Source organism: Megalobrama amblycephala, linkage group LG21, assembly GCF_018812025.1.
Source record: "Megalobrama amblycephala isolate DHTTF-2021 linkage group LG21, ASM1881202v1, whole genome shotgun sequence".
NCBI classification, from domain to species: domain Eukaryota; kingdom Metazoa; phylum Chordata; class Actinopteri; order Cypriniformes; family Xenocyprididae; genus Megalobrama; species Megalobrama amblycephala.
Window position 1 is genome coordinate 29,518,150 of NC_063064.1, and position 27,530 is coordinate 29,545,679.

The following is a 27,530-nucleotide window of genomic DNA, read 5'->3' on the forward strand; positions in this document are numbered from 1 at the left end:
TATATATTTAAAATACATTTACTTCATACTAAGTATAGTTTAAATCTATTAACATATTCTTAATATTAAGCCTAAAATTAAGCCCAAAACAATACTTTTGAAAAGGACTGTATGATGAATGAATCTTTAAATGTAAGATTTATTATCAATAGTTCCACTTTAGCACAATCAAATATACTTAAGTATGTCTTTAGTTGGACCTCAGCACTACTTCCACACAATTAAAGTGCATTAACCCTTTAAGACCTGAAGGCTTTTTTTTTTTTAGAGTTTTTTTCCTGAGCGACATACACAAATGTAAAGACTCATAACTCCAAAACTCTAGCAAGGAGAGTCAAAAGGTGGGTATCATTTGATAGACTTTTTAAATTTTTGGACATTTTCATGCTGAGAAACTGCTGATAAAAAGACTTATATAAAAAGATATATAAAAAGATTATAATACATTTTTTCTTTTTTTTATTTGACATGGAATAACTCAGGAAGGCAATAAGATCGGAGAAAATTTCTTTTTTGGTGATGCTTTCCTATATGTGAGCTGCATCTGGTTCAAATTTTGTGGTGATAGCATAAAGTATAGTTGAATAAAGTGCTATTAATTTTTTCACAGCTAGACGGTAAACTCCGGCACTTCTCAGCACTCTTTAGGAGTTTTTCAAAATGATTAGATTTTGAAGTTAGTTTCTAAGCTTTAAAATGATATCTATTTTGTGTTATTCCACGTTGGAAAACGAACATGGATGGTTCAGGGATCATTGGATACACACTGCATACCGGAAAGATGAGAGACATGTTTTTAGCCAAGTATTTTACTTCATTCCGTGAGTAATATCTTGTGATCAACGCAATATATTATGTTGATTTTAATCGTGAGAATCTGCTTTAAATAATGCCATTTCCTATGATCTGTGCATTTTTCATGAAGTTATGAGCATGTGAAATCTACATATTTGTATTCAGTTAGCGGCTATGCTGTTTTTGTTGTAAACGCATATTACTCAGACTCATTAGAGGGTGAAAACAACGGGAGCATGTGGGAAGCTTCATCTGAACGTGTAAAGTCTCTGGTTTTGTATGCAAAATAATTTTTGTGCTACCTATATGGGTTAAAGAGAGACACTCAAATGGGAGCACGGGCGCTCCATCCGGTCTTAAAGGGTTACGTTCAAAATTAGTTGTTCCAATTTAGCAGACTTTAAGTATACCAGTTTAGTATACAAAGTACAATTGCAGGGTATTTTTTATTACGTACATAATACGTAAATGTATTTGTAGTATACTTAGCATGAAATAAATGTATTTCAAACACATTGTAGTATACATTAGTATACATGTGACCCCCCACACACACACCAGTGGGGCTGCGGTCAATGTTGTATAAAACATAGGCTGAAGACTAACCTGTGAAAACATAAGCCCAGAGCTCTTCCTCTGCAATAGACCCCAATCCCAAACAAAGGGATAATTAAAAAAAGAGGGTGAAGAAAGCAGGAAGACGGACAAAGTTGCAGTATTGACCGTGGAGTCTCTCTCCGCTGATTAAAACAAGGTGTCGAGATTAAAGACCTGCTCAATAAACCAATTTGCTTGTTGGGAATTCAATGTCAACAGAATAGAGAGAGGGAGAGAGAAAGAGAGAGAGAGAGATGAGCAATGAACAGATTGAGAGACCTGCCATGAATCAGTAATGGACAAGATGGGCAGTATGAGCTGTTTGACAGCAACATTTCTATTTCCATGCGGCCTGATTCTAGATGTGGTTTAATAGAGTCCCAGCAGAGGTGAAACATAGATGTGGTTTCAATATCAAGCCACAGTGATTTGAATAAAGCTGTCAAATGTGTGGATGCCTGCCTGATAAATCACTCTTGGTCCATCAATCTAGAACTGATCCTCCGGCTTAAAACATTTAGCAATAAACACTTCTATACCTATTACATTTCATAAAGTGAATCTGATCACAAGGGAGTGGAGGAGCATTCAAAATGACAGCAGCAAACAGCATTCACTTTAATCGTTATATGGCTTGAGTTGGCCTTTTAATGAAAGTTCAAGGGGAAACTGATTTCTATGGAACACCAGGCTAAATCGCTGTCTTTTTTCTCTTCAGAATTAGGGGTGGGAATCGGAGGGTACCTCACGATACGATACGACCACGATAAATGGCTCACGATAACGATAATATCGCGAGTCAGCGATTCTGCGATAATCGATATATCGCTAGACAATCCTATAATGATACATCGCGATATTGGTCTTAATATGAAAACAAAATGCACGTGAAAAGGTTAAGTGCAGGTTAACGGATAAATCCAATCTTATATGTACATTTAATAGAGTTCACGTCACCGAAAGCAAGAAATATGAGGTGCATTTTATTGACCATCAGTTAATTTCAAAATCAAAGACTGCAATAGGAGAGAGCGGCAACAGCACTGGTATAAGGTCTCATTACTTTTAATGAAGATAATTGTCTGTTATGCGTCTGCGACTTACTTTCACTTTCATATGCGGCAGTTTGCGCGTCAGCTTGCTGAAGAGATCTGCGGCGATGTGTGATGCAGTAACGTTGTCATATCTGACTCTCACATGTTTCAGTTTTAGTATTTTTGGGAGAAGTGAAATTTACATATGTAGTTTCAACAACCAGATGCATTTAGACTGAGCATAGACAGTTTTGACTGGAATGCGTCCCAGACCATCTCCTGAAGTGGTTTGAGCGATCGGATTTAAATCCGTCTCAAATGCGTTTTTAGGCATTTAGGCATTTAGACCTGGTCTTTTCACGATCGGATAGCTATCCGATCATAGAAAATGCATGAAGTCACCAGGTGCAAACAGACCCTTTGACGTTCTTCAAGCGCTTAGATATACACGGGAGCGTTCGAAAGCAGGCGTCTATCAGAGGATCCCTAATATATGCTTTCAAATGCTCCCGTGTATATCTAAGCGCTCGGTGAAGAACGTCAAAGATGTCTACGACTGTCACATCAATGGTATAAAAGTGCGTCAAGACTTTGAACTTAAACGTGGCTGGGGCATCTATTTTACTCACACTGCTGTCCGCCATCCTGTTAATAACCTCTTTTTCTTAGGCTAGTTAACTTAAGTTCACGTTTCCCTCATTCATGTGTTGAGCGCCGCCTTGAAGTAGGACGCTTTGAGCAAAGAAATCTATATATAGCGCTTTATTTTTTTTAAATTAAAATATCGATATTTGGCGCAGCGATACGATTCTCGTATCGCACAGAGAAGGATGACGATATATCGCCATATCGATATTTTGTCCCACCCCTATTCAGAATAATATACACTGATAAATGGCATATGCAGAAGTTTACCTTGGTTTCAGTGAGTTGCCTCTGCAGTAGCTGCAAAGCCTCTGTATGACCCTTCTCACTGTCCTGTAGAGTCGCCAGCTGCTCCTTCATCTCCCTCTGTAAGAAAACCACAGTGCAACATGTCACGTCATTTATTGCCCATTAATCTGGCAACCTCTAACCCAAAGTAATTAGTCTGAACCACTTCCAAAGCCTTTCAAAGAGAGATACCACAACTCTGACAGCAATAAATGTGATACTACTGACACTTTACACAACCCTTCACTGCATAATCACCCAAAATAAAAATCATTGGGCAACTCAGACAGAGATTGAAAGTGCACTTTTCTTTACCACTGGAGTCCTTATCTTCAGTATACAAGACATAACTGGGGTGTCATAATGGAAATGAGCTCCATTAAGACCTGAACAATGAGAAGGATTTCAATTTGATTCAACTTTGACTTGATGTCTTCAGCTTCTATGAAGCTTGCCAAGTGCTGATATCTGATAAAAGCTTTAATAGGCTATATCACTATAATTCTATCATGGCTTTGATCTAGACTGGAAGTTTCAAATTGTAAGAAAGGTACAAAGTAAGGTGGCTTTATAGTAACAGGCAAAAAGGAAAAGCAGAAATAAACAGTGAGTCTCCAGAGAGGTCTGTGTCAGAGAAAGTGGGTCTCTGCTGCAGTGGACGTGGCAGAATTGGGACGACGGGGCCATGTTTGCTCGCCTGGAGGCAGAATATGAACAGGCAAAAAGCACCAGCCCCTTTACAATACACCAGAGCCAGAGCTCATCTGTATAAAATACATATATTAATACATAACATAGGGTTGCACATTTTGGGGGAAAAATATTGTATTGCAAGTTTGTTGTGATTGTTTGTAGGGATGCACAATTTGGCCAAAATTGTGAGATTATATATCAATATGACTATAATAATAATTAGGATGCACCAAAATTTGGGCTACCAAAAACTTTCAGCCAAAACAGCCGTTTTTGATTTTGGAGGGGCGAAATCAGTGACCAAAACAAACATTTAATTAGCACGTCTCCATTGGCATGATTTGACTGTGTTCAGCGTATATTTTGTGCACACAACACGCAACAGTTAAACATGTCAACACTAGCTTTGGATTGACAATATTAATTTCTCGATTTTAATCAGTAATGATATGGTTTCTTATATCTAAAATCTTTTAGTCTGTGCTGTTTTCTGTTGATGTGGGAACAAAACTAAACATTTGTAGCACGCCTGCCATCCAATAAATCACAAAAGACTTTGTGCTTTGTTACTTTTAATATGAAAGAAAAGTCTCAATTTTAAAATTCTGCCAATTTTACTATGAAATTCAGTAGCCACCTCAATTCAAGCGGCAACGTCGATCAAGCGCAAGTGAACCAATCATCTCATCTCCTCTTTACTACTAGTTACATCATGAAATAAACATGGGTGAACATCAGAAGGTATGTTGAAAGATGCATTACAACTTACCGAAATTAATCCTGTCTCAAGCAATCGCTCAATCGATGTTTCAACCGGGGAAAGACGTCAATTAAAACAGCTTGTAGGCAATACAATATCACTTAACGTTATATTTACCTCAAGAATGCTATTCAATGTCCATAAACTGATTAATTAGCTAGAAAAATAACTCTAGAGAAGAGCATTTTGCTAAATATATGCACTGTATTACATATTCATTATATATTTTTTCTTAACATGTTAGTGATGTGTTCATTATTTTATGTATGTGTAAATAAATCTGTCATGAAAATAAGCTATTACAGTTTATTGTTGTTAAAATGTTTATATTTCACTAACTCCCACAAAAACAATTCTATTAAAAAGTTGATATAAAAAAAAACTGCCTTATGTGCAATTTCAATGTACAACTTTGAAGTGCTGATTAATCAATTTGATTGATTGATTGACGTCCCAGAATATTTATTTTGGTGCATCCCTAATAATCATAATAAATAGCATTACAATACTAATATTTATGGTTGTCTCGATTTTGTTTTTTTATTCAGATAATGTGTGCAGAACTTATATATACACAAGACATCATGAATTAACTCAAGTTGTTCACAAGATTTCTGTTTAAATTGTCAGACAAGTGAAACATCTCAAGAACAAGCAGCACATTGTCAGGTTTCATTCATGACCGTAACACAAATGGTGAGAGATGATTTACTCAATGAAGTTTAATACTTAAGATTAGGGATTTGAACAAACCTCTAATGCTCAAGTGTGAGAAATACTTGATGCTAGCCTCAGGAAACATCACTAACTCATGCTCTTATTGTTTCAGGTTGAAATGAACACCAACGAGACCAGGTCACATATTTTATAAACAAGATTATCCTGAAAAACATATTCATCTGACATTCCAGCATCATGTCGTTTTGATAGAGGTGATTCATTGAAAATGAATGATATGACTATGAAATGCTGTTGGAATCCATTTTTCACTATATATTTTAACGACCCAGTTCACTAACACTTAAAAAGTGAACCACAATATTTCCGGCAGTATTATTTGATGGCTTTGAGACTCAAATACATGCAAGCATTAAAATAGTTATTAATTGTATCCAGGACAAGGAGTAGAGGAAATAATTTGTTTCTTTATAAAGCTCATTACTTCAGGGAAATGCTGTCTGTGCTCTACAAGTACCTAAACGCCCTTCCCAGCATCCAAACCACCTGGTTTCAGTATGTATGCCTGATAGATGAGAGCAGTCTTTGATGTGTCGAGTAAAAGCAACATAACCAACCGGTGCACTTTAGAAGTAAAATGCAACTGGTTATTGGATCATTATAGACCATACATTTTTTATGTGCCATTTACCTCCACCTTTCAAAAGTGTATTCAGAGAACTAACAACTTCTTAAAACAAAAAAAATCTCTGTAATGTTGCGGCACAAAGCCTGCAAATTTTTTGCAGCAAATCAAGTTAGCACGCTCAAAATGTCTGAACAAAGGACTGAGTGTGCTGAGTGCGGAGAGCACAGAGCACTGGAGGTCAGAGGCGGCCCACGTTTATATCAATCTGAGCTGGCGTGAGGAAGTCTGACATGACATTTCCCCCAGGATCCCACAGAGCAGGGTGAAGAAGGTCACTGAAGGCTGATTGGAAGACTAAAACTTATTTCACTCTGGCTTGACTCATCTTTGCGTTTGCATTTGAGCAACATATTCATAATAAAAACGGAAGTGCGTGTAATTATATGCGATTTATATAATTACAATTTTTCATTTTCTTCACAGGCATTTCAGAAAGACACCAATCCAACAACTCTGAATTAATTACATACGATTTAAAGCCAAATACTGTATAAGCTATGCAAACCCCCAAATTATTTACTTGCCCTCATGTCGTTCCAGACCCTTATGGCTAATAATTATGCAACAGAAAAGGATATGTTCATGCTTGCTCTTGTAATGGAAGTGAACGTGACCACTAACCATGGCTGCTGTGGGTCCATATCCACTTACATTGTATGATTTTCTGACATGTTGTCCCTTAAAAGGGTCCTTGATTATGATTTAACTTTTTTCACTTTAGTGTGTAATGTTGCTGCTTGAGCATAAACAACATCTGCAAAGTTACGACACTCAAAAGTTCAATGCAAAGGGAAACAAACAAACGGCTGGAAGAGGAATACAATGAGGGTCTTCCCTGGTTAGGGACATCACAAACCCTAAAATTTACATAAACACTGCCCGCAGGAACACGCAACAAAGGGGGTGAGGCCATGTTGGGCTGCTTTAGAGAAGAGGAAGAGTTGATGTAGTAGAGTGTTGCATCATTTTACGCCGGACTGCTTCACAAACGAGGGTCAATTCAACACTGGATTTACACAAAAGATTGATGTGACGGCACATGCTAGTCGATGAGTTGAATCAACTCCACAGAAACTACATAAATTTATCCACTAACCATTCAGAAACGTCTAAAAGTTGTAACTTCTTCCTGAGTCTCTCCATCAGTGTCGACTCCGGTTTGAACAATGTAAGGCTGAACACCGTTACTGACAATCCTCATTTTGGCTGCGTGAGATTCTCCAGCTTTGTTGTTGTTGAGCTGTTAAAGCTCCGCCCTCTTCTGGAAAGGGGGCCGGGAGCAGCAGCTCATTTGCATTTAAAGGGACACACACAAAAATTTTGTGTTTTTGCTCACACCCAAATAGGGGCAAATTTGACAAGCTATAATAAATGATCTGTGGGGGATTTTGAGCTGAAACTTCACAGACACATTCTGGGGACACCAGAGATTTATAGTAGGCTACATCTTGTGAAAAAGGGCATGAATGGTCCCCTTAAGAAAGAAAGATGAACTACTCTTCCCCTAAATCAGATAATGTTATCTAGCCAGTCTACGATACCCTGCAAAAACTCACCACAAACCTAATTGCAAAGCTTTTGATTTTCCACTGTAACCGCAACAGCAACCTCTCTGACTGGTGGTTCTTTTTATCACTATTGTGTAGTTCTGCACTGGAAATTAGGCAAACAAACAAATCCACAGACTTTTGTGAAAGTATATAACATCCATCTTCTAAAGTTCGGCTGTTAATACTAATAAACTTTCGCAATGGAGATTTTGAATTGCGTTTTTGCTTCAGGAACCCTAGTATTGAGCTCGATTCAGCTATATTGTTCATTCCATAAACTTCCTCAAAGGTTCATTAAACCACCACCTGCTTAGAAGCTAAAGATACATTCGAACTGCTGGCACTGATGAGAGTGAAGGAGATAATCAAGGGTGCATAAATAATGAAATGCACCAGGCGTGCTCAAAATACTTCACGCATCCCTTCAAACCCTGAGAACAAATGCATTCTAAGTGGAGCAGTTTGACGTCATTATTGATGAACCTCGAGTGAAAGACCAGGAAACTTGCACAGAATCATCAGATGGTGAACATCTTTTCATTCCTGAAAAACACTCAGATGACACAAAATGCAGAACCACTCACTCACACATAGCAATTTGTTGTCATGAGGAAATAGTTTGCCAAATAATCCAACTCCACAGTACTCATCAGCCCGAAGGGTCACAATCAAGGACACTTTGGCATAACCTTGTATGTGCCAGTGTCATAATTCTGCAAGGCAGCAGGATGCGAAGTAATAAACAGCCTGGGTGCACAAGGCCGGTCCTGCCGGCCCTCTTTATGACTCGTGTGTAAATCACATCTGAAGATGACAGCAAATGTGTCATCTGCACTCCTTCTTTAACAGGGTCCAATCAAACCAACTCAACCACATATAACAAACATGAATCATAAGGGTAGTGGACACATGTGAGTCATTTGGCCATCTCAGTGAATCACTTGCAAGGACACAACATGTCTGTTTGCAAGACATCACTACAAGTTGTTTCTGATGTCAACAGAAGATATCTGAATTTAAAAAAACAACACGAAATCTTATACTACTAAAAAGGTTGTTCTTTACACAACAGATGTGGGTGCTAGAGAATCCTTGGATTGCATTGTAATGTAAACAACCAAACATAATACATGCAGTGTGATTTCTGCAAGTTTCAGCAGCATGAGTGTCTTTGTCACACAAAACAGTCACAGACATACTCTTGTCTTGTTTATTAAAAAATAATCCAATTTCATTCACTTGTTTATTAATTTCCATTTACCGTTGCTCCCTCATAATTGTGTTAGAAACGCTCATTAACTAGTTATCCTAAAGGGTTAGTTCACCCAAAAATGAATTTTCTGTCATTAATTACTCACCCTTATGTCATCCCAAACCCGTAAGACCTTTCTTCATCTTTGAAACACAAATTAAGATATTCTTGATGAAATCCAAGGTTTCTGAACCACACACGTCATTGCACCTTTCAAGGCCCAGAAAGGTAGTAAATACATCGTTAAAATAGTCAACGTGACTACAGTAGTTCAACCTCAATGTTATGAAGCAACAAGAATACTTTGTGCACAAAGTCAATATAAAAAATTAAAAAAAAATAAAGAAATAATAAAAATTCAACAATTTCTTCTCATCCCTGTCAGTCTCCTATGCAGTTGACGTAGTAAACACAGTGTAGCGCTTCCGGGTTCTATGTCAGAATGCCGGCTCAGTATTGGCCGATGCCATTCACGTGAGCAGCACGATGCATGCGTGTGATGCTGACGCAGGAGCTGGCCAATAATGAGTCAGAGAATGCGTAGAAGAATGACAGGGGAGAGAAAATATTGTTGAATAAAGTCTTTGTTTTTGTCGTCCCTTCATAACATTAAGGTTGAACCACTGTAGTCACATGGACTATTTTAACCATGGATGTACCTTGAAATTTGTTATGACATTGCTGTGTATAGGGAGATCAGAAACCTCTCGGATTTCATCAAAAATATCTTAATATTTGTGTTCCGAAAATGAACGAAGGTCTTACGTGTTGGGAATGACATGAGGATGTGTTCACACTTGTCATGTTTGGTTCGATTAAAACGAACCCTGGTGTGATTGCTCTGTTAGTGCGGTTCATTTGAACATGTGTGAACGCTGCCATCCGAACCCTGGTGCGCACCAAAAAAGCGGGCCGAGAAAAGAAAAGATGGGTCGTGGTCCTCTTCCAAACGAACTCTGATGCGGTTCGAATTATATGAACGCAACACGAACCAAAGACATGTAAACAAACCAAAAACAGGAAGATGAGACCTTAAAAAGGACAGAATCTTCACGCATATCGGTTTTTCTCGTCATAGTCGTGAGTTTGCCCATCACAGGCATCAGACACGTGTCTCCACGCAGCAGATCGTTTGTGTGTGTGACACATTTTATAAGCTCTTCACAAGTTCCCAGCTGGCCAAAATACCATCATATGCAGACTATGCACACACAACAAGCGCATGTATCTCAGCACACAGCATTGTTTTGGATGTTCCGTAAGTTCCGTCTCAAAATAGGCAATGCGTCATAAAATCCGACCAATTAAATTGTGAACGTATCCCCATGCCTTTAGGTTCGGTGATAAAATTGCCAATCTGAATGCTTAATCGGACCAGGACTAAATGTTTGTTGTTTTTTTTGGGTCCAGACCAAACGAACCAAACTACAAGTGTGAACGCACCCTAATTAATGACAGAAATTTCATTTTTGGGTGAACTAACTCTTTAAATGTAAAGCCAAGGTCATATAACACAAAGTATAGTCTTATAAATGCACGTTCATTTTTTTAAAAATTAAAATATTATATATATATATATATATATATATATATATACATGTGTGTATGTATGTATGTATGTTAATAAATGTGGAAATGCGTCATCCTGAGAAAAGGATTCATTATCCATAATTCTTCTTACTGACTCACATCTGAGATATTTGAGGAGGCCCTTCATTAAATTATTCTGTTATTTGTAAAACTGCTGCATCATACAGTATAATTTTGCAAACTTAGTTTGAGTTTATTATGCACCTAGCGGGTGATTCAGCTGCACTTGCCCTCTATGCTGTCCATTACTGCGGTAATGGTGAGATCTCAGGGAAGATCATCCCTGCTGTGCTCACCTGGGGAAAAAAACGGTTCAGAGGATATGAGTACCCTTGTATATTATTCATTAAACACAACCTGAATATAAAAAAAGGAAATATGAAGAAAAAAGCAATATGCCTGTGCACAAATCGGGCTGCTGAGTCAAGCCAAAGAGACCTCACAGCTTCTCGTCCTCTTTTCTACATATGAAAATGTGCTCAAACTGTGCCACAAATGCTTATGGCTGCTTTTCTCCCGGTATCAGCAGAGACTACAGCCTGTGTGAGGGGAGGGAGGGCCTGCACCCTGCAGTCTAAGCACGTCATCTTTGCCACAGCACACTGACACAGCTTGCAGCAGCATGACAATGCAGCTGAAATGCAGAAAATGTATAGTGGATGCATCATAGCTTTCATACAGCAAATTCGGATCTGGACAAAAATAAATGCTCCTGCGTGATTTGCATACATTCAACTGGTTTCTCAAAACAGTGTTGAATCCACCAATTGCACGTACAGGTTGTGTGGTTGCACCTGGTGCTACCATGAAAAGACTGAAATGCTACCATGAAAGCCCCAAATGCTTTTGTGTTATAACGTCAATAAATACAGTGAAGCACAAAGGCCGACTTTGTTTACAACCAAGCAGCAATTGCACAAACCGTTGACAGTGCGGTTGGTGTCTATCACTGTCACGACTTCCAGCCTGAGAAGGTTTGTGCAACACGCTAGATGCCGATAACAAACAAAGATACAGCTTACAACTGACAAATCTAACCTTTTTCCTGCTGATCCAGCCCTCCCATTCAGTCCAGTGCATTGAGGAAAATGAATGCCGGCAGGTTTGATGGATGTCAGCTCTGTGGATCAAAGATGTGGCCAGCAGGAAAAGTTGCCAGCACAAAGTGGTTTGGATCATTGCTTTGACTCTCATAAACGGTGCAGAAATCGCTTGCAATACACAATAATTTGAATAAATCAGCTGAATTGGGACTAAAACCTAATCATAAAGGAAGTCAGGCAGTGCAGAAGCAATCAGCATGCTGTCACTGTCACCTCGATGGAGGCTGCCTCACGGAAAGCTGTTTTAGATCTACCTCATAAATTTCCTTTGTGGGTAAACGAGTGACTCTGAGTTGAGTAAACCGTGGAATTTAAAAAAAAAAAATCCTGTCATGACAGCTGAGAATGAACTGCGCTGAGGTAACCGGCTCAAAATCTTCAGCAAAATACGATGCAAGGTAAATGGAAATGAGGGAAGTGGGTTGTGGAGAGTTTCCTCTAGAGGTTAGAATGTAGGACAAGTCGTGTAAATGATGAATGCAGCGACCCCCTCTTTTCTCAGGACAGAGTTTAAACATAGTGCATGCAAACTCTCCCCATCCCTCCATCTGGACCATGACAAAATGGATTTGCAATAGCATTCCAGTATCAATAAAGGTGGCTCTTCAGAGATTTTCCTCTGCAGGACTGAGACCTGGATTTAAGACTTGGCAATTTTTTTTTAAACTGATTTGCGGTATACCATCATATTGCCAATAAGCAGAACATTATAGTCTACCCAGCAAACTTTCACCAATGGACTCTTTCAGTAGCTTGCAGAGTAGATGATAGTTTTCATTGCTTTCATCAAGTTGCACCACTGCATGATACAAAACTGTGAGCAATGAATAATAAATAAACTTCTTTAAAAAAAAAAAAAAAAACTATAATATATAAATTCTATTTAGCTCAATATTCAGCTCTATGCTAGTGTTTAAACGGATTGTAGGTGATCCATGCAGTGTTTCGGGGATTAATTGCTAAATTTCACCATTAATTCGGTACTCACACACTGTTATCTGTGTGTGCAGCTGAGCTGTGCGTTTCAGATTGATTCTTCTTTTGCATCTTGATGCGCTTGAACGGACACATACACACAAAATGACGTCAAAATACCAGTCTCGGCAAGTATTCTCGTAAACACAGTTGGTGAACATAAAGAGATGAGAAAAAAATCGTATGTGTATCATTATATTGGATCCATGCATTCAGTCTTAAAGTGACAGTAACCTATAAATACCTATAAAGTCATTAATGTTAAAGGATTAGTCCACTTTTAAATAAACTTTTCCTGATAATTTACTCACCCCCCATGTCATCCAAGATCTCCATGTCTTTCTTTCTTCAGTCAAAAAGAAATTAAAGTTTTTGATGAAAACATTCCAGGATTATTCTCCTTATAGTAGACTTCAATGGGCACCAAACAGTTGAAGGTCATAATTGAATTCACTGCAGCTTCAAATTGTTCTGCACGATCCCAGATGAGAAATAAGGGTCTTACCTAGTGAAACCATCGCTCATTTTCTGAAAAAAATTGAAAATTATATAAGTTTTAACCTTAAATGCTCATCTTGAACTAGCTCTCTTCTTCTCCTCCATTAGAATTCCAGCAGTGTAGTCCACTAAATGTATTACTGCCCTCCACAGGCCAAAGCTTGAACTATTTTTTATATGCAATATGCTAGTTCAATAGTATATAACAATTAGTTCAAACTTTGGCCTGTGGAGGGCAGTATTACGCTTAGCAGTGTCTACACTGCCCGAATTCTAATGGAGGAGAAGAAGAAGAGAGCTAGTTCAAGATGAGCATTTAAGGTTAAAACTTATATAATTTTCAATTTTTTTCAGAAAATGAGCGATGGTTTCACTAGGTAAGACCCTTATTTCTCATCTGGGATCGTGCAGAACAATTTGAAGCTGCAGTGAATTCAATTATGACCTTCAACTGTTTGGTGCCCATTGAAGTCTACTATAAGGAGAATAATCCTGGAATGTTTTCATCAAAAACTTTAATTTCTTTTTGACTGAAGATGACATCTTGGATGACATGGGGGTGAGTAAATGATCAGGAAAAGTTTATTTAAAAGTGGACTAATCCTTTAAACAACAAAACACAGCTTTAACAAAGATTAATAGATATATTTATACATTTAATTATTACATGTGTGTACCTGAATACACTACACTTTACTTTGTGTAACTTTGTTATATTGTATTTATCTATGCTTGTAATTAGTGTATTTGAAAATGTGTAGATGCCAATGTATAAAAAATAAATACAATTTAGAAATATTAAGAAATAAATAAAATATTTTAATGAAATTATGTCATTAATTAAAAATGATTTAGAATGTAAATATTTAAGAAATATTATCAAGTCACTAAATTACTATGTAATTTATAAAACGTTTTGAGGTTGAATTTCCTGCCAAAAACTATTTTATATATATATATATATATATATATCCATCCATCCATCCATCCATCCATCCACACCTGTATTTATCCATTATTAAAAAAGTACTGAATATGGTGGGTATGAGGGGAGTCTTGTCGATTTGCCACATTAGGCAGAACCCTGGGTTTTGGCAGGCACTGTGTGTATTGCCTGCTGCTTCTACTGAAAGCTGCCAAAAGGACTTGTTGAAGTCACAAAGGCCTTTAAGAGCGAGAAAAAGACAGAGCTCCAAGCGATTTGAACTTGCTGTGCAGGGAACAAGGAATAAAACAGAAAATTAGGCAGAACTGACACATCAGTTAGACAGTTCATTCAAAAGCAACAGGGGTTTGGAACAACACACATGTTGAACCATCCTAAAGCAACCTTGCATGGTGCACTGAGAGTATCAAGCCATCTACATTAGATACCATCTATATTAGATCATCTAGAGTAGTTTGCTCAAACATGCCCCCTCTTCAACAGATGCATCCTAGCACTCCACAGAGACAGGGAGAGGCTTCCTTTACAATCCTGTTGGCAGGAAGTGCAAGGATAGAGGGGGGAGGTCACCTCCAGTGAGGCTGTGGATTGGAAAACACTGACTGTCCACAAGACTGTTTAATAGCATTAACTTAGATAAAGAAGACACCTCTGGTTTATTCATTTTGGCTCAGATTGATGGCACTTTAGCCAAAATACATGTTTGTTTTTTTCACCCCAATTGTCTCTCCAGTAACTGTGAAAAGACCATTTATTTTAATGCAACACAAGCCGGCATGAAACTGAAACTAAAAATATCCTTTACTGGGGAGATTATAGCAAAGCCCAATATATAATCATGTCATCTTAAAAAAAGCTTCTTAGGATTAAATAAAACCTCTGATACTCAGCTTGTTGCTTATTTATAAAGTTGCAATGCACACACATTTGTGTGTATAATATATTATATATATATATATATATATATATATATATATATATATATATATATATATATATATATATATATATATATATATATATATATATATATATATATATATATATATATATATATAGCTATTTCGCAATTTGCAATGCTTTATGGGCAGTCACTGCTGAGTTCTTTTCTATTGTAACAGCAGCTTTTCTGATTGGAGAATTTCTCTTAAGGATTGGCTAGTGTAGTTCCAGGAATTATGCTAGCAATTTTTTATTTGTAAATAAATTTGAATACACGCTGACTTTAACTTTATGGCATGTATGAATTTAGTACTATTCTTAAAGGGTTAGTTCACCCAAAAATGAACATTATGTAACTTATTACTCACCCTCATGTTGTTCCACACCCGTAAGACACAAATTAAGATATTTTTGATAAAATCTGATGGCTCAGTAAGGCCTGCACTGACTCAAAACAAATGATTTGTAAAGCTTCATGAAGCATCGTTTTGAAATCGCCCATCACTAGTGCGCTTATCACACATATTGTGGAATAAAGTCGCTATTTTCTTATTTATGGCGCACAAAAAAATATTCTCGTTGCTTTATAATATTAAGGTTAAACCACTGTAGTCACATGAACTGATTTAAATATGTTTTTAGTAGCTTTCTGTGCATTGAAAAAGGGAGTGTTATTTCTGGCAATGCAGGCCTCACTGAGCCATCTGATTTTATCAAAAATCTTAAAATTTGTGTTCCGAAGATGAACGAAGGTCTTACGGGTGTGGAACAACATGAGGGTGAGTAATAAATGACATTTTTCATTTTTGGGTGAACTAACCCTTTAAATGACAGTGGATTGGTGACTCATTTGTGAAACATGCAATAAGAAAGCATTTTGCCCATTGTTGTCAACAGTTGATTGTGAAAAATAAGAGAAAAAAATTCAGCTATGGAGAATGTGAGTGGGATTTTTACTTCAAGAACCTTACTATTGCAATCGACAAACACTTTGACCATCTAAATATAACTTTTTGCATTCAGAAAGCATTAACACATGGCCATAAGTAGAACCAGACCCATTAACATATAAACCCAATCTTGATTCAACAATCTTAAACAGCCTCTGTTTCCAAGTGTCCTCTTTTAGCTCCCAGCAGAGTCATCTCATTCTGGTCCTACAGCAGACAAAGCGACAACTGTTTGACAATAAATAGCTTTGGGCAGCGGATGTCAAAAGTGGTTGAACAGAGCTGAACACAGCACTCAAACACACATCAAAATGGACGAGCAGCTTCCATTTACTGAGCTGCTGAAAGAGTCTAATGTGTCCAATGAGCCTTGCAACGGTCACTAACAGCTCCATCAAAGGCTGGTTGCAGAATGAAGAAAAACCCTAAATTGGTTCTTCAAGGTGAACCATGTAATTTCTCAAGTAGCGGAACGAAACAAAATGACATCCTTCACCCTTAAGGACAGTAATTAACATCATGCATCATAGATTAATATCACGCTGTGTTGAAATCAAAACAGTCTTTTAGCGTTTAAGCTGTGATTCCATTTCCCAGTAGGGATGTGACGGTGAGGAAATAAACTTGCGTCAACACCGGTATTACGATAACACCAGGGGTGGGGGGGAGATATTGTATATAATTTCAGGGAGCTGCTACCAGTATGTGAGGTATTGAAATCGCTTTTGAATGCACCCTTGCTTTTTCTTTTCTCTGTAGGGCCCTATGAAATCCATCCAAATCCTTTTCTTCCCTTTTAAGTTTCCTGGATTCCATTTTTTTTCCTGTTTTATTTTCGTGACGAGAGGTGACTGACAAGACCATAGCGGAGGATTCGTTGCACAACAGAGCTTAAGCGACTGATAAATGTCTTGTAGAATTCGCACTCAGCACGAAAATGTTTTCCTTGTATCAATACACCACATTAAACATACTTCAGTTTAGAAATTAGGGCTGGGACAATAAATCGATTCATCACGATTCGTGGATCGATTTTGAGATTTTCCAAATGCATCATGATTCTCTCTTGAATCGATTCTGAGGTTAGTTTTTAACAGTAGATGGCGTTCTAGGCTAGTTTTTAACTGCACGCTCAAATATTGTTGTCAGGATACCAAAATTTTGACTTCGATACGATACCCAACTTAAATATCACGATACCGATACTTAAACGATATTATGGTAAAAACCTAAAACAGCAGGAAAAGTAAATAAATAACATATGACAGAACTTCTTTCTTCACCAGTGTGCAGGCTGATAATTCTGGATGCCATGAAGTTAGAGTTAGACTTAATATAATTTTTAATGTTTATTATTTTCATGCTCAATAAAATTGTAAATTATTTGCTGTTATGCTTTTTTTTATACATTTAGGTGTTTTTGAAATTATATTACTTTAAATAATTAGAGCAATGTTATTAAAGCATAAATTGGTTTAAAATAACTGTATATACCCTTCACATATTTATGTATTTTTAAATTAATTTTATTTTTGCAACCAGATATCACTTATTAAACTTAGACTCAATAATACACCTCTTTGCGGAGGTCTGCTTGCACGAGTAAAATAAATAAAAAACACTCATTTAATGTTTGAGAGCATAAACATAATGTTGGTATCACATTCACTAACCTGTCGCTCTTTAAATTCTTTGTACAAATTGGGATGTTTGTCGGCAAGATGCTTTTGACTCCCTTCGCTTGCGCTATTTTGTAACATCTTTTGCAGACGGGCTTTGTGGTGTCCGTGGGCTTGCCCTGGCTGTCGGCAATGTAAGTAAAATAATGCCATATTTCGCTTCGTGCATCTGCTTTCTCAACAATTTGTGGACGGTCTGCAAGAGCACCTGTATTTGCAACCATACCTCTCGTTCCGTCACCATAAAAGCCGTTGCGCAGATGAGAGGAATAAACGCACTCAATTTGCCTTAGAAGCAGCGCGCTGCACGCACACTGCCCCCTGCTGTTGCACATTAGGAAATACAGCTGGCACTCAAAGTACTGGTACTAATAAAATGAAGAACCGGACCATTTTTAAAAGCAGGGTATCGCAATACCTTTCTAGTACCGGTATATCGTGCAACACTACGCTCAAATGCTCACAAAGAAGAGTGCTCGTACGTTCCGCACCTCAGAATGCTTTTATGATGTGAGAATAATGTAAACAGCCCACAGCAAACACCCTTTTAATTCGCTTCAACATTTTCGAACTTTATGAAGAATTATTTTATAGAAAGTTCAAGTGGTGTGTGTAAGGAATTGGAAGCAAGCAGAGTACGGGTGTTTCTAAAGCACGCAGTGCCATCTGCTGTTAAAAACTAGGCTCAGAATTGATTTAAGAGAGAATCGCGATGCATTCGGAAAATCTCAGAATTGATCCAGAATCATTTCTTGATTCGCGATTCAATGATTTATTGTCCCAGCCCTAATAGATTTAAATTTATTAGGGAATAAAGAGGTAGATGGGTCATTTGATCTAAAACAGAAGCTATTCATACTTGGCAAACCAAGTATATATCAAGAAATATCTTTATCTGCTGTGATCAACTCAGAATTCAGGCTCTGGGGCCAGATTCACAAAACACACTTAAGAATAAAATATTTCTTAAATGCCATTTTCTTATTTTTTACCTTAAGAATAAAAATGTAAAAAAATTTGTATTCCCAAAAACTTTTAACATCATAGTTCTTAACATCATAGTAAATAACCTCTTAGGATTACTTTAGGATAACTTTTTAAAATAACTCTTAAACTAACAACTTAATATACACATCACATTAAAAAAAATTCAACTGCAAGTGCTGTATTTACAACGAAAACAGTGTGTAATGACTATTACGGAAATCTGTAGAGAGCACAATAAGACAGCCTTTGAGGCATTTTTCGTTGAGTTATTTAGCAAGTCTTCGGCAAGAACCGCCAGATCAGATAACCAGTCAGTTTTTAATATAAGATCTTAAGAGAATTTCTCAAGAATTGATTTCTACTAACCTTCTTTCATGAATCCGACCTCTAAACATGAGCATGAAAAACTTTAGCTATCTCAGATTAGCATTCAACAGTACCAGCTTGTTAAATAAGAAAAGGTTTTCAAATGCTGTAAACATTTGCAAAAAGCGTAAGGTGCGATTCAACTCTTTTCTTCCTACTAGGGTCATGCTTATTGAATGGTGGGACATATTTCCCTAGAGTCTCGGCGGTGGGCTTTGAGCTATTGAACAGATCACCTCAATCTGATGTTGAAAACAGGCTCAGGCTCCTCATGGACCAAATGGATGCCAAAGCACAGTGCGGAACGATGAAGGGGGCAGCTGGGGCACAGATGAAACACACAGACATGAGCCAGAGCCTGTAGCTCGCCGCAGGCGGTCTGGCATGATTTCCCGTGGCCGGAACACTTCACCGAACCCAAAGAGGCAACAGACATCACTTCATTCCAGTACCCATCTGCATGGCAGAGTCCTGGTAAAGATATATAGCAAACATATGGCTGCACGGAGATGCTCTGATGTACAGTGCTAATGAACGTCCATCACCAGGCCATCTAATTGAGTCATTTGGAGCTAATCATGGGCAGGAATTAGAGGAGATTACATCCTAGTCTAGCGCTGGCCTCAGAACAATGGTCAGTAATCTCTGCTAATTCCCAAACCCAATCAGGGGTGAGGAGCTCTACAGATCCGGGTTTAGGAGGGGGCCTGCGTATGTCATAAACAACAGCAAGAGCTCGATGTGCAGGAAAAACATACAAAGAAAACTGGGTATAGACAGTAATGACAGGGCTTAAAAAAGGACTGATATAATGACAAGAAAGGTTAAAACATAACCATTCACAATTAAAAGTATATAATTTACAGTTATCATAGTAAATGAAACACCTAAAAATTTAAATGCAAATAAAAATGAAGAGAATAAATATTTTTTAATGTTAAAATCTGACTTTTTCCATGTTTAAGCACTATAATCGGGTCCCAGTTGCATCTACCAACAAAGGACAACCCGGTAACTTTGTTTTGGTAAGCCTTTCTTTGCAAGCATATGAAAAAATGAGTTGCTCAAATTTCGCTTCCCTTGTGACGTAGGAAGGGATCTTATTATAATATTACCAACCCTTAATCTGCAAGTTTCCACCCACAGCGCCGCCATTTCATTTTCGCAAGTGAAAACTGTGTACCAGTTCTAAAGCCATGGCAAAAGTTTGAGTAAAGCATGCTAACTGTTCTGTCGTTGGCTGCACAGACGAGCACAGAACACTATTTAGAGTCTCGTTTAGGTTGGATAGCCTGAGAGTTGACCCTGGCGAGCTCGATTGCTAAAAAAATGGAGTGTTTCTGTCCGAGCAATATTTTAGAAAAAAATATTAGACCATTCACAGTATTTGACAGCAATCATAAACGTTAGCCTGGTGTGTCCGGCTCCGTTTGGCAAACAGGTACGCTATGAATAGTGGGCGTCCATACGCGTTTTGAACAAAAGATGAAGATGACGGCACATGCTAGTGGATGAGTTGAATCAACTCCACAGCAACTACATACATTTATCCACTAACCATTCAGAAACGTCTAAAAGTTGTAACTTCTTCCTGATTCTCTCCATCAGTGTCGACTCCGGTTTGAACAATGTAAGGCTGAACACCGTTACTGACAATCCTCATTTTGACTGCGTGAGATTCTCCAGCTTTGTTGTTGTTGAGCAACTGAAGCGTGAGCTGTAAAAGCTCCGCCCTCTTCTGGAAAGGGGGCGGGGAGCATCAGCTCATTTGCATTTAAAGGGACACACACAAAAACAGAGTGTTTTTGCTCACACTCAAATAGGGGCAAATTGGACAAGCTATAATAAATGATCTGTGGGGGATTTTGAGCTGAAACTTCAGAGACACATTCTGGGGACACCAGAGACTTATATTACATCTTGTGAAAAGAGGCATTGTAGGTCCCTTTTAAAATGTGTTTCTAAAAGGAAAAAAAAAAATGTTTACAAGGCAAGTAAAAGCTTGAACTACTGGGCCATTTAAAAAATAAAAATAAAAAATAAATAAATTGGAAAGGTCAAACTGCACAAGCATCAGGCTGTATTCTAGTTAAAGGGCACTTGTTCAATGTGCAGCTAAAAAGCTTATTCACTATTGTGCAAAAAAATATTTCTTATGTTAGCAGACCATGTGCTGTTAACGTGCCATGGAAAATCTCTTCATTAAGAGATAACATTAATTCTGACAAACCTACAAAAAGATTAATATGTGAAAAGTGTAACAATGTACAGGTCTTATCTCAGCTGAATGAGTGGCAGGTTGAATCGTAAGCACCTGCCCTCATGAACCAATCCCATATCTGAGGATCAGCATAAGAACGTGTTTAAAGACTTCAAAAGGTTTAAAGGTTTAGCGGACCACTTTCACTTCCACTTCTCTCGGATGACACACAAATCCGCTGTTCTTTCAGGAAACGCTGGAAGGGAATCTCCAAACAATCCAATTCCACTGAAAACAAAGGAATTGGGAAGCTGCTAAACCATGTGACTGTTACAGTGAACATGAAGCTCAAATAAAAGCATGAACTTAAGTTTAAACATTTGATTATTTATTTATAAATCTTATTATATGAAGTAATTTAAAGGTGCCCAAGAATGCTTTTTCACAAGATGTAATATAAGTCTAAGGTGTCTCCTGACTGTGTCTGAAGTTTCAGCTCAAAATACCCCATAGATTTTTTTTTATTATTATTTTTTTTAACTGCCTATTTTGGGGCATCATTAACAATGCACTGATTTACACTCGGCGCCGCCCCCTTAAATCGCGTGCCCCCTGCCACATGAGCTGTCGACTATATTACAGCGCATTTACAAAGTTCACACAGCTAATATAACCCTCAAATGTCTCTTTACAAGATGTTCGTCATGCATGCTGTATGCATGCTTCGAATTATGTGAGTAAAGTATTTATTTGGATGTTAAAGTTTTATTCTGAGTGAATTTGAGGCTGTCCTCCGTGGCTAACGGCTAATGCTACACTGTTGGAGAGATTTATAAAGAATGAAGTTGTGTTTATGCATTATACAGACTGCAAGTGTTTAAAAAATGAAAATAGCGACGGCTCTTGTCTCCGTGAATACAGTAAGAAACGATGGTAACTTTAACCACATTTAACAGTACATTAGCAACATGCTAACGAAACATTTAGAAAGACAATTTACAAATATCAGTAAAAATATCATGCTATCATGGATTATGTCAGTTATTATTGCTCCATCTGCCATTTTTCGCTGTTGTTCTTGCTTACCTAGTCTGATGATTCGGCTGTGTGCAGCTCCAGACGTTAACTGGCTGCCCTTGTGTAATCCCTTTCATAATGTTGGGAACATGGGCTGGCATATGCAAATATTGGGGCGTACACCCCGACTGTTACGTAACAGTCGGTGTTATGTTGAGATTCGCCTGTTCTTCGGAGGTCGTTTAAACAAATGAGATTTATATAAGGAGGAGGAAACAATGGGGTTTGAGACTCACTGTATGTCTTTTCCATGTACTGAACTGAAGGTAAATTCAATTTTTGAATCTAGGGCACCTTTAAGATTGGTGCAATGCAGAAACAAGTTAAAGCTACTATAGTAGTCTGGGACAAACTTTAAAAATGTTTATAAAAGAAATGCTGGACCTGACACCATTCATAAAACACTTAAGGGGTAAAATAGATCAATATCCAATAACTGTATGAATAAATTAAAGGGTAAAAGTCAAATATTAGCTAAAGGGAGTTATTCGTCCTCATGTCACATTGCTAATATTGGTTTAGAATGATATGCGAGTGAGGAAATATCAGAATTTTCTTTTTTAGGTGTTGTTGTTGTTGTTTATTTTGTTTGTTTTACTTCAATAGAGGCCCATTGTGTTTATGTCCAATAATACATGCAAAGATGCAACTAACCCCAGCTTGTTCTCTGTTCAAGGTTGCATCAGGTCACAATCTCTCCTACTGCCTCCATGCAAAGCAGCCAGAATGTTATGCTGTATGCTTTGTCACTGTGCATTAGCCTTCCGTCAAACACGTAAAGCCTGTAATGTATTTAATGCAACATGACCGTTCTGCTGTTCCTTTTGGCGAGGATTCAGTGTGAACGTGACAGCTCCTCACCGACCACCCGCTGCCTTTTCATTTGTTAGCAAACCTGAGGGAAAATAAATCACTTGGTAACGATCTCAGAAGCCCTTAAAAATCCCTTACCAACGAAAAGAGCTTGTATTTTTCAAAAGGAAGTCGTGAGATGAGGTTGAAGGAGAAAATGGACATGATGATATAGTTCAAAGAGAAAAAGAGCAAAAAGGTATAGAAGTTGATCACAGGTAATCTTAAAAATGCATGACAGCAAGGAACAGAAAAAAAGATCAAAACTTCAAGATGGGTGACAGATTTGATCAATTTGATTTCAGCCGTTTGGCGAATAATGTTCAACAACTCGATATTCAAAAGTGTCATTTAAATATAACTTCAACAGCCATTACGGCCAATCTGATATCAAATGTTTAATGCAAGAAGTAAACTTTTTGTTTAAAGGTCCCGTTTTTCGTGGTTTTTTGAAGCTTTGATTGTGTTTATAGTGTGCAATATAACATGTGTTCATGTTTCGCGTGTAAAAAAACACAGTATTTTTCACATAATTTACTTATCTGTATACCGCTGTTTCCACTGTCATAAAAATGGGCCGATGACTTCCTTGTTCTATGAAGTCCCTCCTTCAGAAATACGTAACGAGTTCTGATTGTGCCAGCGGTTCCTGTGTTGTGATTCGACAGCTCTGAGTGCACCTTGCCCGGAAAAGTCACGCCTCTTACCATAACGTGGAGATGCATGCGCTCAGTGTTATTGTAAACATGTCTTTAATTTTACCCTATCAATTTGAGCCGGAATCAGACCCGGTGATTGGACTGCAGCATGAAAATAACAGCGTTTCGACGACATGGCGACAAACACACTCTACAAACGCAACTCTTGTGTATTCCTGTGGGCGGAGGTTAGTCAAAAAACTGTTTTAGTGACGTCATTAAAGAAGGAAGTAGAGGGATGTAGTCCAAACTGGCCGTTCGATGTAGGCGACTTCTGTTAAATAAAATATCTCGCTTGCCATTGAACTTTGAGCTTTAAAATTTTACAGATTTTATTTATACTCTAACAACAACATTACACACTAACTAAAGTTTGAAACATGGGATCACGAAGAACGGGACCTTTAAAATAGTCATGATTTTCACCAAATGAACAAGAAAAATCTGCTTATATGCACCAATATAACAAACCTTAATATTGACCAACATAGCCTATAAGCCATATTTTGACAACAAAATGATTGTGAATGTTCAATATATCATCTAGCCCTTCCAGCACACAACTTAGGTATAACAACAAAGTGAATTTAAGCTGCTTTTTTTAGACAGGCATGTAGGAATCGGTCAGAAATCTCAAATTCCTGAATTTAGTGCCTGTTGACAGCATACAGCCTAGTTTTGATCACAAACTAACTGCCTCAAGCTGATGTTTCAAGCTGATTTCCATAAGATGACTCACTATTATTTCTTTTAGACTCATTCGCCTGCTAACACCACGCACACACCTACAAACACACACACTGTATCAAGTTAAAGGGCCTCAGGGTTGTAGGAGACAAAGAACAAACAGACCTGCCATAGGCATCTCAAATTAACACACCCACAACAGACTCTCTAGGGTTCACTTATTAAGGCTTCAGCAACAAGTAAAAGCCATTTTTGTAAGGCAGTCAGCTCCCTTACAACATTTTCAACCCACACATCTTCAAAGCATAGATCGCAATTAAAGACTAGATCCTCCATTGCAGAAAAGAGAAAATGAAGTATTCAAAAAGCTATTGTTTAGGGGCCCATATGACAAAGGACTATTCAGATTAAAATATTTACACAAATAAATTACCACCCAATTATTATTATTTTTTTTTTTTAAGTAGCAGCTTACTGGTCAAAATAGCATCAAATTTGTCAAAATATTTAAACATACAAAAGTCATCTTCATGTGTAAAACTGCAGAGTTGTGCATGGAAATACTGTGTGGTTATCTCAAATTTTTCAATTCATGTTGAGACCAGCTATAAAAGTGAAATAGGTTATTTCTGCATGATGTCTGCATGAGGATAACAGGAAGAGACTAGGGCTGGGACGATACATCGATTCTCGATCGATACAATTAATCTAAATCGATCCTGATATTTTAGCTCTCTTATCGATTCTGAGCTAGTTTTAACAGACGATGGCGCTCCATACTCTCAAGAAGACTGCTAGACAGCGCTCGTGCGTTCGGCTGAGTCATGTAGTGGTTACATATACTTGCACCTCGCCTCAGAATAGTTTTATGATGCGAGATTTGTAATTCGCTTCAACCTTTTCGGACTTTATGAATGATTATTTTAGGTTTAAGTGGTGTGTGTAAAGGAACCGGAAACAGGCAGTGTACGAGTGTTTCTAAAGCACGTATAGTAGCGCCATCTACTGTTTAAAAACTAAGCTCAGAATCGATTCGAGAGAGAATCGCGATACATCGGAAAATACCAGAATCGCTCGAGATTCTTCGAATCGCAAATCGAGATTCGATCTATTGTCCCAGCCCTATAATGCTGCGTTCACACCGAACGCGTCTGGGGCGTCAAATTCGCGTCAGATGCAACTAGTTGGACGCTTGAACATTTTGAAGTCAGACGCTTCAGACGCGAATTTGCGTCATGGGAGGGGCTTCCATCTCTTTCTGCACAAATCCTCTGAATAAACATCATCTCATCAGTTGGAAACCAGTAGCGGCAATTTAACTCGGTTATGCCGGCCGGCTTTTGCTAGCTAGCAGGTGGGCTAGTATCAACGGCTAAAATCATGCAAAGCGTTTTAATAACTAACCAGATTGTCCAATTTCGTCGCTTATCCTCTTTCAGGCAATGTCCTTTTTATTCCTGTCCAGATAAAAATATGATGACACATCATGGGTGGCCACACACAGCGACTATTATCTTTGGTCTCCACCGCTGATCACGTCATAAACACGTTACTACCAAAGCAGAGTCCCTGATTGGTTAACGCGCCACAAATTTTTGCCAAAGTTCAGATTTTTCAACTCGGGCGTCTAGGGCGTCAGATGCTCAATTCACGCGTCAGGCGCATGAACGCTCCATTCGCGCGTCAACGGGCGATTCGCGTTGCGCTAGACGCTTGATTCACGTCTAGACGCGTGTTTACATTGACTTAAAGGGATAGTTCACCCAAAAATGAAAATTTGATGTTTATCTGCTTACCCCCAGGGCATCCAAGATGTAGGTGACTTTTTTCCTTCAGTAGAACACAAATGATGATTTTTAACTCCAACCGTTGATGTCTGTCAGGCTTATAATGCGAGTCAATGGTAACACAATTTATAAGAGTCAATAAACATGCACAGACAAATCCAATTTAAACCCTGCGGCTCGTGACGGCACATTGATGTCCTAAGACACGAAGCGATCGGTTTGTGCAAGAAACCGAACAGTATTTATATCATTTTTTACCTCTAAAACACCACTATGTCCAACTGCGTTCAGCATTCGCTTAGTAAGGTCTGATCGCGCTCTGACAACTGCAGTGATGTCTAGCACTCATTGAAGTATAGGCGCGAGACATCACTGCCATTGTCTGAGCGCGATCAGACCTCACTAAGCGAATGCTGAACGCAGTTGGACATAGTGGTGTTTTAGAGGTAAAAAAATGATATAAATACTGTTCGGTTTCTTGCACAAATCAATCGTTTCGTGTCTTAGGACATCAATGTGCTGTTATAAGCCTGACAGACATCAACGGTTGGAGTTAAAAATCATCATTTGTGTTCTACTGAAGAAACAAAGTCACCTACATCTTGGATGCGCTGGTGGTAAGCAGATAAACATCAAATTTTCATTTTTGGGTGAACTATCCCTTTAACATGTAAATCAGACGCCCCAGACGCGTTCGGTGTGAACGCAGCATAAGAGACATAGTTATGTGACATAACAACAGTGTTTCCTACAGAATTATGTTTTTAGAATAGCGGTCCAGGAAACATGGCATAACCATCCGCAAAGTAATGTTTTGAATAGAGCAAAGTGCATCTACAGAAATTCATCCACTATAGCCTAGTGTTGTCAAAAGTACCGACTTTGGTACCAAAGCTGTTACTTTTGACAACACTAAAAATTGACAATTTTGAAGACTTTAAAGGTAAAATAATAATTTTGTAATGAAGTATTCATGCGATTTAGAATATATGCCAGGTACCTTGTTTTGCCTGATCACTGAATGCACCAAATCATAATATACGCTTATGTTCAAATGTTTGGGATCAGTAAGTTTTTTTTGCTATGACTTCAGAAAAGGGAACATGCATTCACTATTAACTACAAATTTTGCCTCAATTAACTCCTAATTTACTGCTTATGAATAGTTAGTAAGGTAACTTTTGTAATGTTTAAATTTAGGTACAGGGTAGGA

General features: G+C 38.0%; 1 protein-coding gene across 3 annotated transcripts in view; it reads right to left on the minus strand.

Moving 5' to 3' along the window:
• LOC125256255 (E3 ubiquitin-protein ligase TRIM62-like) overlaps positions 1–27,530 on the minus strand; it is a 54,485-nt gene that overhangs the window by 14,123 nt on the left and 12,832 nt on the right. For all 3 annotated transcript variants that reach the window (XR_007182082.1, XM_048172083.1, XM_048172084.1), the window contains exon 3: positions 3,342–3,437. Coding sequence is in view for 2 of the 3 variants with exons in the window: in XM_048172083.1 (XP_048028040.1) it covers positions 3,342–3,437 (96 nt within the window). In the remaining variant the exon portion in view is untranslated. The remainder of the gene's footprint in view (positions 1–3,341; positions 3,438–27,530) is intronic.